General features: G+C 40.7%; 1 protein-coding gene across 1 annotated transcript; it reads right to left on the bottom strand.

Moving 5' to 3' along the window:
• Nucleotides 1-349: 349 nt before the first annotated feature.
• LOC104965360 (tumor protein D54-like) lies at nucleotides 350-5,553 on the bottom strand. Its single transcript, XM_010794316.1, has 7 exons — nucleotides 5,465-5,553; nucleotides 4,419-4,534; nucleotides 4,188-4,336; nucleotides 3,332-3,379; nucleotides 1,807-1,908; nucleotides 1,367-1,393; nucleotides 350-386 (listed from the first exon to the last, which is right to left on the bottom strand). Exons 1-7 carry the CDS (start codon nucleotides 5,475-5,477, stop codon nucleotides 350-352), a joined length of 492 nt encoding a protein of 163 aa, XP_010792618.1. The 5' UTR covers nucleotides 5,478-5,553.
• Nucleotides 5,554-10,798: the final 5,245 nt, after the last annotated feature.

Genomic DNA, 10,798 nt, shown 5'->3' with positions numbered 1-10,798 from the left:
TTCCACCCCAGCTTCCGCCTCAGCTTCCACCCCAGCTTCCACCCCAGCTTCCACCCCAGCTTCCACCCCAGCTTCCACCTCAGCTTCCACCTCAGCTCCACCCCAGCTTCCACCTCAGCTTCCACCCCAGCTTCCACCTCAGCTTCCACCCCAGCTTCCACCTGTAGGCTCGGGGGATAGTTATCTAATCATCACTCAATGTTCTTTGTAAATCTGTGGAGTGATGAGGCCCGAGCCTAGACGCCAAACTCAAACTATAAGCTGCTTCTATCAAACATGTTAAGAAACACGTGAGTTGTCTGACTGAACTCCGTTGGTGTTTATAGTAAATCAGCAGTAATTGTTTTTCTCACCTCATCGACGGCACACTCATGGTGTGGCTCAGCCTGCGTCACATCGAAGGAGCAGAGGAAAAACATCAGGGAATTCATATTAAAAAACTCCATGATTCAAATCCTAAATCCACGTTTATATTCATTTAAACTAAAAGCATCTTAAACTGTGAAACACTGACACAACGTAGGCTAGTGTCTAACCTGAGCAATTATAACAAACTCTCACTGTACAGCAATCTCTGGTTTTATGCTTTTATTAGTACTTATAACTGTAAATATTGTTATACACTACTTGCCTAATATCTAGTCAGAATGTGTCTCTACACTTGCTATAAGACACAATAGCTTCAGAAGTGACACTGCAGTGAGAAATGAAGTCTTGTTTTTAGTCTTGTTCGGTCAAAACATCTTATTTTGAGTTGTATCTCAGATGAAACACATATTTTTTTACATATTTATTAGAAAATCACCATCTAGCATCAGAACACAGAAACACCTTTGAGCATCCGCGGCTTATTTTGTAACAACATTTCCTGATTCTGGTGAAATATAGTTCAGAATGAGTTCTCCAGATAATTACAAGATGAGATTTATCTAAATATCACTTCTTATTCCGAGAGATCTTACCAAGCAAACCTTCACTCGTTCTATTGGCAGATTGTTGAACTTATTTCAAACACCTCGTTTTCATTATGTTTTCATTATGTTTTTGGAGCAGCATTTTTTCCAGTGTATATACATTTTAATATATTTGATGTTGTGATATCATCATACAATTACTTACTTATTCTTATGCTCATATAAATATTTATATTTCAATTGATTTGATCTTATTGCACATTTTTACTTTAACTCCTTATTTTTTTAATCATATTGCTCTATTCCATTTCATTTATGTTTTTTTTCCTTGTTGCGCATGCGCGCCACACACACACACACACACACACACACACACACACACACACACACACACACACACACACACACACACACACACACACACACACACACACACACACACACACACTTACCGTGGGGGGCTGGGCAGAGGCAGAGCTCTGAGGGTGAAAACAGAAACACAGGTGACGTCAGGGACAACAGACTGCTCAGAGTCCAGATGTACTAACGAGATCAGATTAACGCTCGACTGCCGAACCAAAACAAAAGTCAGGAGCATCGAGGTCAGTTTTACTGCTTTGAAGGCTTCTTCTAGACATGCTGTCCACTTGTTGTGTCTCTCTGCTGGAGTTCTGCTCGTCCATCTGCTCGCATGAATCAGCCAAAAGTGCTTTTCTACCCTCCCATCAACGGTAGACTTCCCACCAGCGCCACGAAGGCAAACGGCAGATTTGGGCGTTTTTATTATTATTATCTCAAGCTCTTTCCTTCGGCTCATTTCGCCTCGTTAAGACTCAAAGCATTTTTTAACCACATCATATTTACAATAACAAAGCATTTCTTTGGACCATACCTCATGTCTGCGAGTCTCCTGGTGATGCTCACGCCCATGTTGGACAGAGCGGAGGTCGTCAAATGACCTGCGTGGAAGAAGGACTCCCGTGTCCTCACAACTCTGCAGGAATTAGAAATGAAATCAGGACATGAAGGGAGGAAAGACATATTGTTAAAATGTCAGAGAGTAACCAGCATTATTTAAGCAGCAACGCTTTCAACAAAGATGTGACACTCACAGTAAACCTGGCAGAGCATCATATATTGATATTATTGTGCAATATCACAGAGATACATATTTTTATCAACTTTAGACGAGGTGGCAAATTAAAAATTGATAATAGTTTTTGAATATTTAACCTTTAAAAAACAGTTTTTTTACATAATTCCACTGTTTATATATATGCATTTTATTTGTTGTGGCGTTCCAAGAAAATAAATACACAAAAACAAACAACGTACCATAGAGGACAGTTTTCCTGAAGCTACTACATATTAATAGTTATCCACTTGAATCCTAATCCTTTTCCATACACTTGAAATGCTCTTTTACATACTGTAATGCCCCTGTGGGAAACCCCCTCCAACATGATCACAATGTAGTTATACTTAATGCTAGGGGGTATTTCTCCACAGTGTGGTATCCGTCAGTGATTCTGAACAACTTGGATTTTGATGCATTTTTATTTTCTATGCAGGAAACCAGGAACGAAACGTGTATTCATCTCATAGGGCAAACATGGCAACATGTCTCAATCTGGTGGAAAATAGTCAAAAGTAAACATTTGAAGTGAGGGCTCTACATGTAAAGTTGATATATCAAATATATATATAAGTATCCGGCAGTGGCTCAGTCAGCAGGGGCTTGGACTGTGAGCCGTAGGGTCGCCGGTTCAATTCCCCGACCAGACCTAAAACATGGAGTGTGGACTGTTACTTGGAGAGGTCCCGGTTCACCTCCTGCCCTGCCGTGGTGCCCTTGAGCAAGGCACCGGACACCCCCCTTCCCCCCTCACTCCCATAGCTGCCTGCTCCCAGTAGACTAGGAGCTCTGCCTGTAGGACCTTTAGAGAGGGTTTCATCCCTCTCTTCTAATACAGAGCAGGATACTATGATGCTCATGGGGTTTGAAACTGTGGATGTAATGGGTTTCACAGGAGACACTTTTCTTCTAAATAACCAACTAACTGTATTTTGTAAGCAAATGTTATCATACACCCATCATAGGAGCTGAGGTTAAGGTTCTGCAGTAAAATAAACATGCCTAACCGATGCCATTTGCCATGAAACTGATAGAAAAATAGAGAATCAAGAAGCTCAATAAGTTCCTAGTAATGCACGAGAGTTAAATAGTAAACAGGCTGTAAGGCTATTATCAGGATCCGGTTTGACTTCTGAAATCCCATCACTCGTCCCTTAACAGAGAATCCTCTTTAGAGGGCTCAGAGCAAACCCTCAGGGAAACCCCGGGGCTGTAAAAACACGCACAAACAAATGTTGTTGTTATTTATTTTCATGCAAACCTGACGACTGTGGTTACTCACATGTTGGAGTTGCTGATGTCGTCCAGAGTTGCCGAGGCTGTGAGATATCTGAAATAAAAGCAGGACATGCAGAAGTTGGCAGATTACAACCTGGGGTTAAGAAGCAGAGCCCGATGGTCATTAGCGTGCTTTCCATGGTTATATAACCGCGTGACACTGAGACAATAGCCGCGTTCACACCGCAGTACTTTTCCCACTTTAGTTCCGATATATGGTTCCGAAAATGTCGCGTTCACACCAAAAGAATTCGGAACTAAAATGAGTTCCTGAGAACCTTTTTTACCCCCTTTCCCGTCCCCGCTAGAGAGCAGGGGCTTTCGTGGGAGAAAAAGGTTCCTATGTCTGATTGGCTGGGCGGATTGCAAACCACGCCCCGTTAAACTCTGAAAAGTTTTGTGAAGCCGCCATTTTATTATCCTTGCATTAGCATTAGCATTAGCCTAGCAGACCAACGGAGGGAGACTAACTTATGGCAACACAAAAGAAAACATGGGAGCGGTGGAGATGAGGAGGTGTCGGCGTTCTGGCGATTTACTCGGAAGGCTTCAGTAGAAGCTGCTGGAGTAACTACTGAAGCCAGTCCCCAACTCCGGGGACTTCCGGCCGGGGACTCCGGGTGGCAGTATACGCCGAGAAGTTGTTTGCGGCCTGCCAGTAAACCCCGCTTTATCATGTGTTCTGTTAAATGTCAGAATATAGTAAAAACTTGTAACCCATAGTCCAGGATGATGTCTTTAAATATCTTGTTTTGCAAGCAGCCCTATTATACAGAGAAAGGCAGCAAATCAAAAATGTGTTTAAAGAATGATAGAATATCAGTTAGTTGGGGATAATCTCTAGATGCCGGTGCACTTACGGGGTGGAGGTCTGGACTTCCTGCCAGCCTTTGGACAGGTTCTGTTTGATGTTACTGAAGGGGGTCAAACCCAGCTCACTCCTGATTTCTGTCGCATACTTTTCTTTGACCAGCAGCACCTGCCGCAGCGTCTGGATCTCATCCTCCACCTGGAAAAAACACAAAACAGTTCAAAGACAGTGAGGAGAAGTGGTTAATGTTGTTCTTTTGTGATTGATACCCACGCATCACCTTTGTCAGTTCAGTCCGCAGATAGTCTATGTCCTCCTCTGATAGATTTGGGGGAGAGATTCCATTTACCATCACCCTTTGGGAATAACTCATGGATGATGAAGCCCCGCCATAACCTAAAAAACAACAAATTACGAGACAGGGATTGAAGGAAATAGATTTTTTAGAAAGCATTACATTCTGCATCTGTCCGTGGGCCTTCACTGTAACAACAAGGTTAAACTAATGTGAAATCTACAGAAGAAACTTAATTATCGTTCCATTAGGCAGAAAAATTATATGTGCTTTGATCGAGAATAGCATTGGCAATCGGGCAAAATATTTAGTAAAATATTGGTATATTGGATTTTCTTTTTTATCCAATATTGTGCATCCCAAAGGTAGATTAAGTCAAAAAAGTTATTTATACAAAAAACATATGTATACTGTATATCTTGTGAATTTCTAGATGAATATTAAGTTAGTAAAAAGGGTTATTATATTATATACATCACTCGCATATAGAGTAGTGGTACCAGAGAGTAGGGATATGCAATATAACATGCAACCTAATCCCAGACTACTTTTAAATGTAGTATTTGCCATTTCGAAATAAAATAGGAACAACTATCTCCAATGGTGTCAGGTGACAATTCCATCTCACACGACACACGACACACACACAGTTTATTTGCAGAACTTAATCCCCTGCACACACCACGTTTACAAATGAGAGTGCACAACATCCAGAAAACTGTTAAAATGAATAAACACGGACACCTTTAAGAAATATTGTCGAATAAAGTTAAAACGGCAGTAGTTATAACACTAACGGTTATATTAGCACAGGGTGATAAACAGTGGAGCTGTCCGTGGTGCTGAAGCTAACTGAAGCTAACAGCTAACCGAAGCTAAATGCTAACTTGTTGCCTACGGAGCTAACGTTAGCCACCGTCGAAGGCAGCATTTAAACACTCTCAGAACACGGTAAACTAACATAAATATCTGTTGTATATGTGTTTGTATACATTGTACGGTGTTGTGAGAGCAACGCGAGAAGGCTTTACCTTGTTGGTCCATCGCTGCCTCACTTTAACCTCCGTAGTGTTCCGACCGGCTTTCCGGCAGCAGCTTCCAGCTCAGCCCCGAAACAGAGACTCTGAGGCGGCTTACAGATGCTGCTCCGCCCCGCTGGTGGGCGCTGCCCTCCAGATACAAATACTTTATCATCATACAGTATGCACAGCAGATACAGGGTAGATATATACAGAGGTGGGAGAAGTACTCAGATCTTGTACTTGAGTAAAAGTAGAAGTACTCAGATCTTGTACTTGAGTAAAAGTACCTCTACTTAGTTACTTCCCACTTCTGTAGACATGGTAATGAAACACTTTTTTCCTCATTATTTGACGAGTATTTCTTTTTTTAAATTTTTCTTCCTTCTGTAAAAGTAAAATGTTGTACATGCATATGTAATTCAATAATCCAATCCTTACACACTTAATGTAAATAATATCCTGCTTTATATTGTGTTCACTGAAACTCTAATGCTGGTTTATTCTATGTTGAGATGTTTGTATTTGAGAATTATTTATTTCTACTCTTAATCTCTAAGTATGTGCAATGCCTTGTTTATGCTGCAGCAACAAAATGCTTCCCTATTTGGGATCAATAAAGTACATCTCATCTTATTTATACACGGGGGGACTGTGGCTGTACATTAGTGTATGTGTATAAGTACACTCCATTTACCTCTCGAATTAACAATGCACTCAATGTATTTGTTGTGTTGCTAATTGTGTTATGTTTAGGTATTAAACATGGTCATTTTGGCCTTCATATTTATATGTCTACAACTGAAAACCATAATATCAAGCTTAAAACCAAGGCCTTATTATTGTATATGTATTATTATAACTTGACACATGTTACTTTTAACTTGATATTGTGATTTCTCTTTACCTCTGTATGACCCACTTTGTGTATAAAAGGTACTTCCACATTGAAACGTCTGTACAAACGGCGGGTCACCAGTCCAAATGTTCAGGAACATTTATTCAACAACAGCAAATCAGATCAGTGATCCACTTGTTTTCTTCCAGACACACATTTACCATGCTACAACAGAAACGGTAAGGGTTTATACTTTATATGGACGTGTATGTACAAGCGAACTTAACCATTAACCTTGCTAAAATTCAATGGTCACATTACAACACCATACCAGTTAATAAAATCATATCCATCATCGAGTATGAAATAAATAAAACTCCAAAAGAAATGCATCATATAACCATTTCACTATAGTTACACTTTATATAGTATGTCGTCTTTTTATGGAGTCATTTCCTGATTATTTTTTTTAAACACACAGTGCATTCAACTGAGAACATTTACAGTAGCATCTTTCAGTATCTCAATGAAAAAGCCATGACGGGAACATCTATGTTTCATCGAGGGTTAGGGGAAACATCGCACGGGGGCACAGAGGTCACATCCATACCGTTAAGAGCAGAGGGTGGCGACAGGAGCGCACCAATTGTAAACCATTGAAACACATTATTAGCATTTATGAAAACGGACAAGATGTTCATGGCAAAGTGTGTGCGATGCAGATTCAGTGGTATGAAAAATCTCTTCTTCTTTTTTTTTTAAAACGTGGAGCTGCCTGTAAGCACTGATGAAGATATGCCGACGAGCTTCTTACTCTACAAAACATATGGTCAACAATGAAAAAACGATCACAGCATCGGACTTCAGTTCAAAACACGAGGACGAGAAACATGATCTGATTTATGCACGACATAAAAAACAGTCAGGTCAGTAGGGCTGTACCGGATTTAACTTCTGTCAAAGTCTTCTAATCAATCTTTTCATATTCCTTACCGTGTGTGTGTGACTCCTAAGTACATGTAGTGTATGTGACACCTGCTGGGCAATACACCAAATTCAGATTCTGATATTAAATGACGTCCAAAAAAGAACATCTTTTCATATTAATTAATTTTTTTAACACATGCTCTCTATTCTTGCCTCCCTCTCCGTGTGCAGAAAGCTGGTTTTGAAAGCAGTAAAAAGGTTGTTTTTGAGATAAAATGCCCAAAAATATGGATTAAATCTGACTTTTTTTATGAGATAGAAATAAATGTGTTTGGGAAGTTGGATCACACGAGTCCTACATGTACGCAGCGACTACTGGACTCTACTTCTATTATAATACTAATTATATAAGTGTAGCTTAATCTCCATCAGACAAAGGGCACGAACACTGGCTTTAAACACAATTCATTTACATTTACAGTTTTGTAATTCCAATGCTAAGCTAAGTCATCGGTACAGCCCAACTAATCAGCTTTATTTCCCCGCTCTCAAAGGTGTAACATGTTTTGCTTTCCACATCACATTAACTACTCAACATATTCAAGACGGCTCAGAGTTGAAAACATGTTAACCTGCTCCACAGCTCCACAGATCAATGGGTAAACAGAAACTAAACAATGACATGCAATTCACTTCTTTTGGTCTTAATTAGTGATGACTGCTTACAAATGGAATAAATAAGTGCAGCACGTCATCCAAATACAAATAATCTTTTCTTCACTAATTTAAATAATCCGTTTTTTGTATGAGATTCAAATTTCTGAATCCAATTATAACATTATAATCGAATGTATCTGCTGATGTGAGGAATAAGTGGTGAAAAAATATCATTCTTGCTGGACTGAAAGTCTGCCGTAACTATATGTGCAATGCAAATAATAAAAAAACAGAATAACGTTCGAGCTGCGGCAAAGAAAGAAAAACAGGGTCGGGGGGGAATGTAAAGCCAACACTAATTATAATAACTAACGTTTTGTCAGCAGACCTCTGCAGATAAAGCTCGGTGCATTATCCGCCTCATGATTCACATTAAAAACTCTCGGGGGAAGGGGGGGGGCACGCTCACAGACAAACACACACACACTCAAACGGGCTCTGATTTAAGGGAACAATTGAACGAGTAAATGATGGCACTGATCACACACCGTCTGAAAGCCCCCTGAACCCCCTCTCCTCTGTGTGGACATATTGCACTAACACGTATATCTATAGATGAGAGCAGCCAATCGGGTTCTTTCCTTCTACGTCATGCCCCGCCCCTTTTTGTGTGAATACACTCTGTGTCATGTGACTGGTGGGAAGAGGTTTTTTCGCTAATCACATGAAAACATTAGGAATACAGTGCATTTTTTTATTTACATGGAGCCCAATTAGGATGCTCAAAAGACTACAGAATGTTGTTTGAGATTTATAGTTTAATTTAAATAAATATATTTCACTCTAACAGTGGATGAGTGGCAAGTACTGCATATATGTCAATGCAGTACATACAGTATATTTACTACTCTGACTTTTACCATTACAACCGTTTACGTTGATGATTGACGTTAGCCTCATTAGTTGTGAGGAAGTGTTTCCCACAGACGTACAGTATTAACTGAGGCCTGAGCCACAGATCAACCTTTTTCCCGAGAGGAAGCAAAGAGAAATATTGTTGTTGTTTGTCCAGTACACAACACAACAGCTTTTAGGGAAGATACAACTATTTTTTCCCGCTTAACGCTGATTTTTGGTTTCACACATAAGTGGGCGGGGCTGTAATTTTGCTGCTCTCATCTAGGAGCTCTGCAAAGTATAACTGTTTGCAAAATATGAAACATTTGGAAACCATTTTGGAAACAGTGCATGCTACACCATGACGTGGGACAAAGAGAGAGAGGTGGGTAAAAAGGCCGAGAGAAACAAAACTGTTTGAGGGGGTGACTTCTTCATTACGTTGATGATTGGCGTTAGCCTTGTTAGCATCATTAGCTGTGATGAAGTGTTTCCCACAGACATACGAGGCCTGAAGCCACATATCGACCTTTTTTCAGAGAGGAAGTAAAGAGAAATATAGTTGTTGTTTGTCCAATACACAACACAACAGCTTTAAGGAAAGATACAACTATATTTTCCCGCTTAACGCTGATGTTTTGGTTTCACACATAAGTGGGCGGGGCTGTAATTTTGCCAGGAAGCGACGTAGCTGCTGCTCTCATCTATGAACTCTGCAAAGTATAACTGTTTTGCAAAATATGAAACATTTGGATACCATTTTGGAAACAGTGCATGCCAGGATGTGGGACAAAGAGAGAGAGAGTGGGGGTAAAAAGGCCGAGAGAAACAAAACGGTTTGAGGAAGTGACTTCTTGATTAGTTCCTTGGTAACGGGCCATGCTTACGAGTCCCTCAGCGCCGCTCTGGAAACAACATGGCCGCCGCCCTCTTCTTCTGGCTGAGGTGGAGCAGGCAGGACCGCGGGGGGGTGGGTGGGTCGTGGGGGGGGCGGGGGTTAGTTGAAGCCGGTGTCGGTGTGGTAGGAGTGATGGCCGTCCCCCGTGAGCTGCGTGGTCTCTGTGGCTGACGGCTGCAGCATTATGGGGTCGCCCCCAGCCTCTACTTATAAAACAAATAAGACAACAGGTTTCAGCCTCTTCGCTCTAATAGAGGGGCTCAATGAGGGGCTCAATGAGGGGGGGGGCAGCGTCCCCAGGCTGCGTCCACACTGGGTCGAGGGGGGCTTAGTGGACGGGAGTGAGAGAATATTGCATTAGTTATCACAGAGGAGAAGACCCTCCCCAAATCTGCTTCAACAAACATGTAGACTGAGATTCAAAAAGACAACATTAGGACATTTCTCAGGTCAGAGCACGGAGGACAAAGTGTTTAGATATCTCACTTCTATAAAAGTAGTAATACCAGAGTGTAGAAATACTCTGGTATAGGTTAAAGACTTTCAAATGCACTCGTAGAATTGTGCTATATGAATTAGGGTTGTAACGTCAATCAAAATGTTATCAAAATCAAAATATGTACTCAAATATTTATAGTCTGAAGTTATGTCAAACATATAATATAATATTAGTCTACCTAGTTTAAAAGTTGAGTGTCTTTGGGATTGAATAACATGTTTGATCCAAAAGCATCCAGACAATGAGAATAACTAAACAAACACTTTTGAGAGAGGATGCTCATTTTAACCCCCCATGCTCTGACTAAGCTTTAGGCAGAGGTGGGAAGTAGTAGAGTACAAATACTACGTTACTGTATTTAAGTACATCTTTCTGGTATCAGTACTTTACTCCACTACTTATTTTCTGACGATTTTCTACTTCTCTAATTTTCCAAACAGGCTGGTTCCTTTAGTTTGAATGTGTGTTTGGTGGCGTGATCTATTGATTTGAACACGATCCGTGTATCCATCATTTCCTGGTCTTCTCTAAAGAAGAGGGACCAATGAAAACGTTGTCATGTTGCCGTTGGTCACCATGGAAACATTCATTAGCTAACAATGACATTATTGTGAGACTACCAAGGCACAC

Source organism: Notothenia coriiceps, unplaced genomic scaffold (genome assembly GCF_000735185.1).
Source record: "Notothenia coriiceps isolate Sejong01 unplaced genomic scaffold, NC01 NC01_scaffold00037244, whole genome shotgun sequence".
In the NCBI taxonomy this organism is placed as follows: Eukaryota; Metazoa; Chordata; class Actinopteri; order Perciformes; family Nototheniidae; genus Notothenia; species Notothenia coriiceps.
Note: the sequence above shows the minus strand (reverse complement) of the source record. Positions and strands in the feature narration are given on the sequence as shown.

Coding starts and splice junctions, on each gene's coding strand:
- LOC104965360 (XM_010794316.1), bottom strand. Junction 4,337..4,418: donor TGCGGACTGAACTGACAAAG/GTGATGCGTGGG, acceptor TGTTTTTTCCAG/GTGGAGGATGAGATCCAGAC. Junction 387..1,366: donor CCTCTGCCCAGCCCCCCACG/GTAAGTGTGTGT, acceptor GATGTGACGCAG/GCTGAGCCACACCATGAGTG.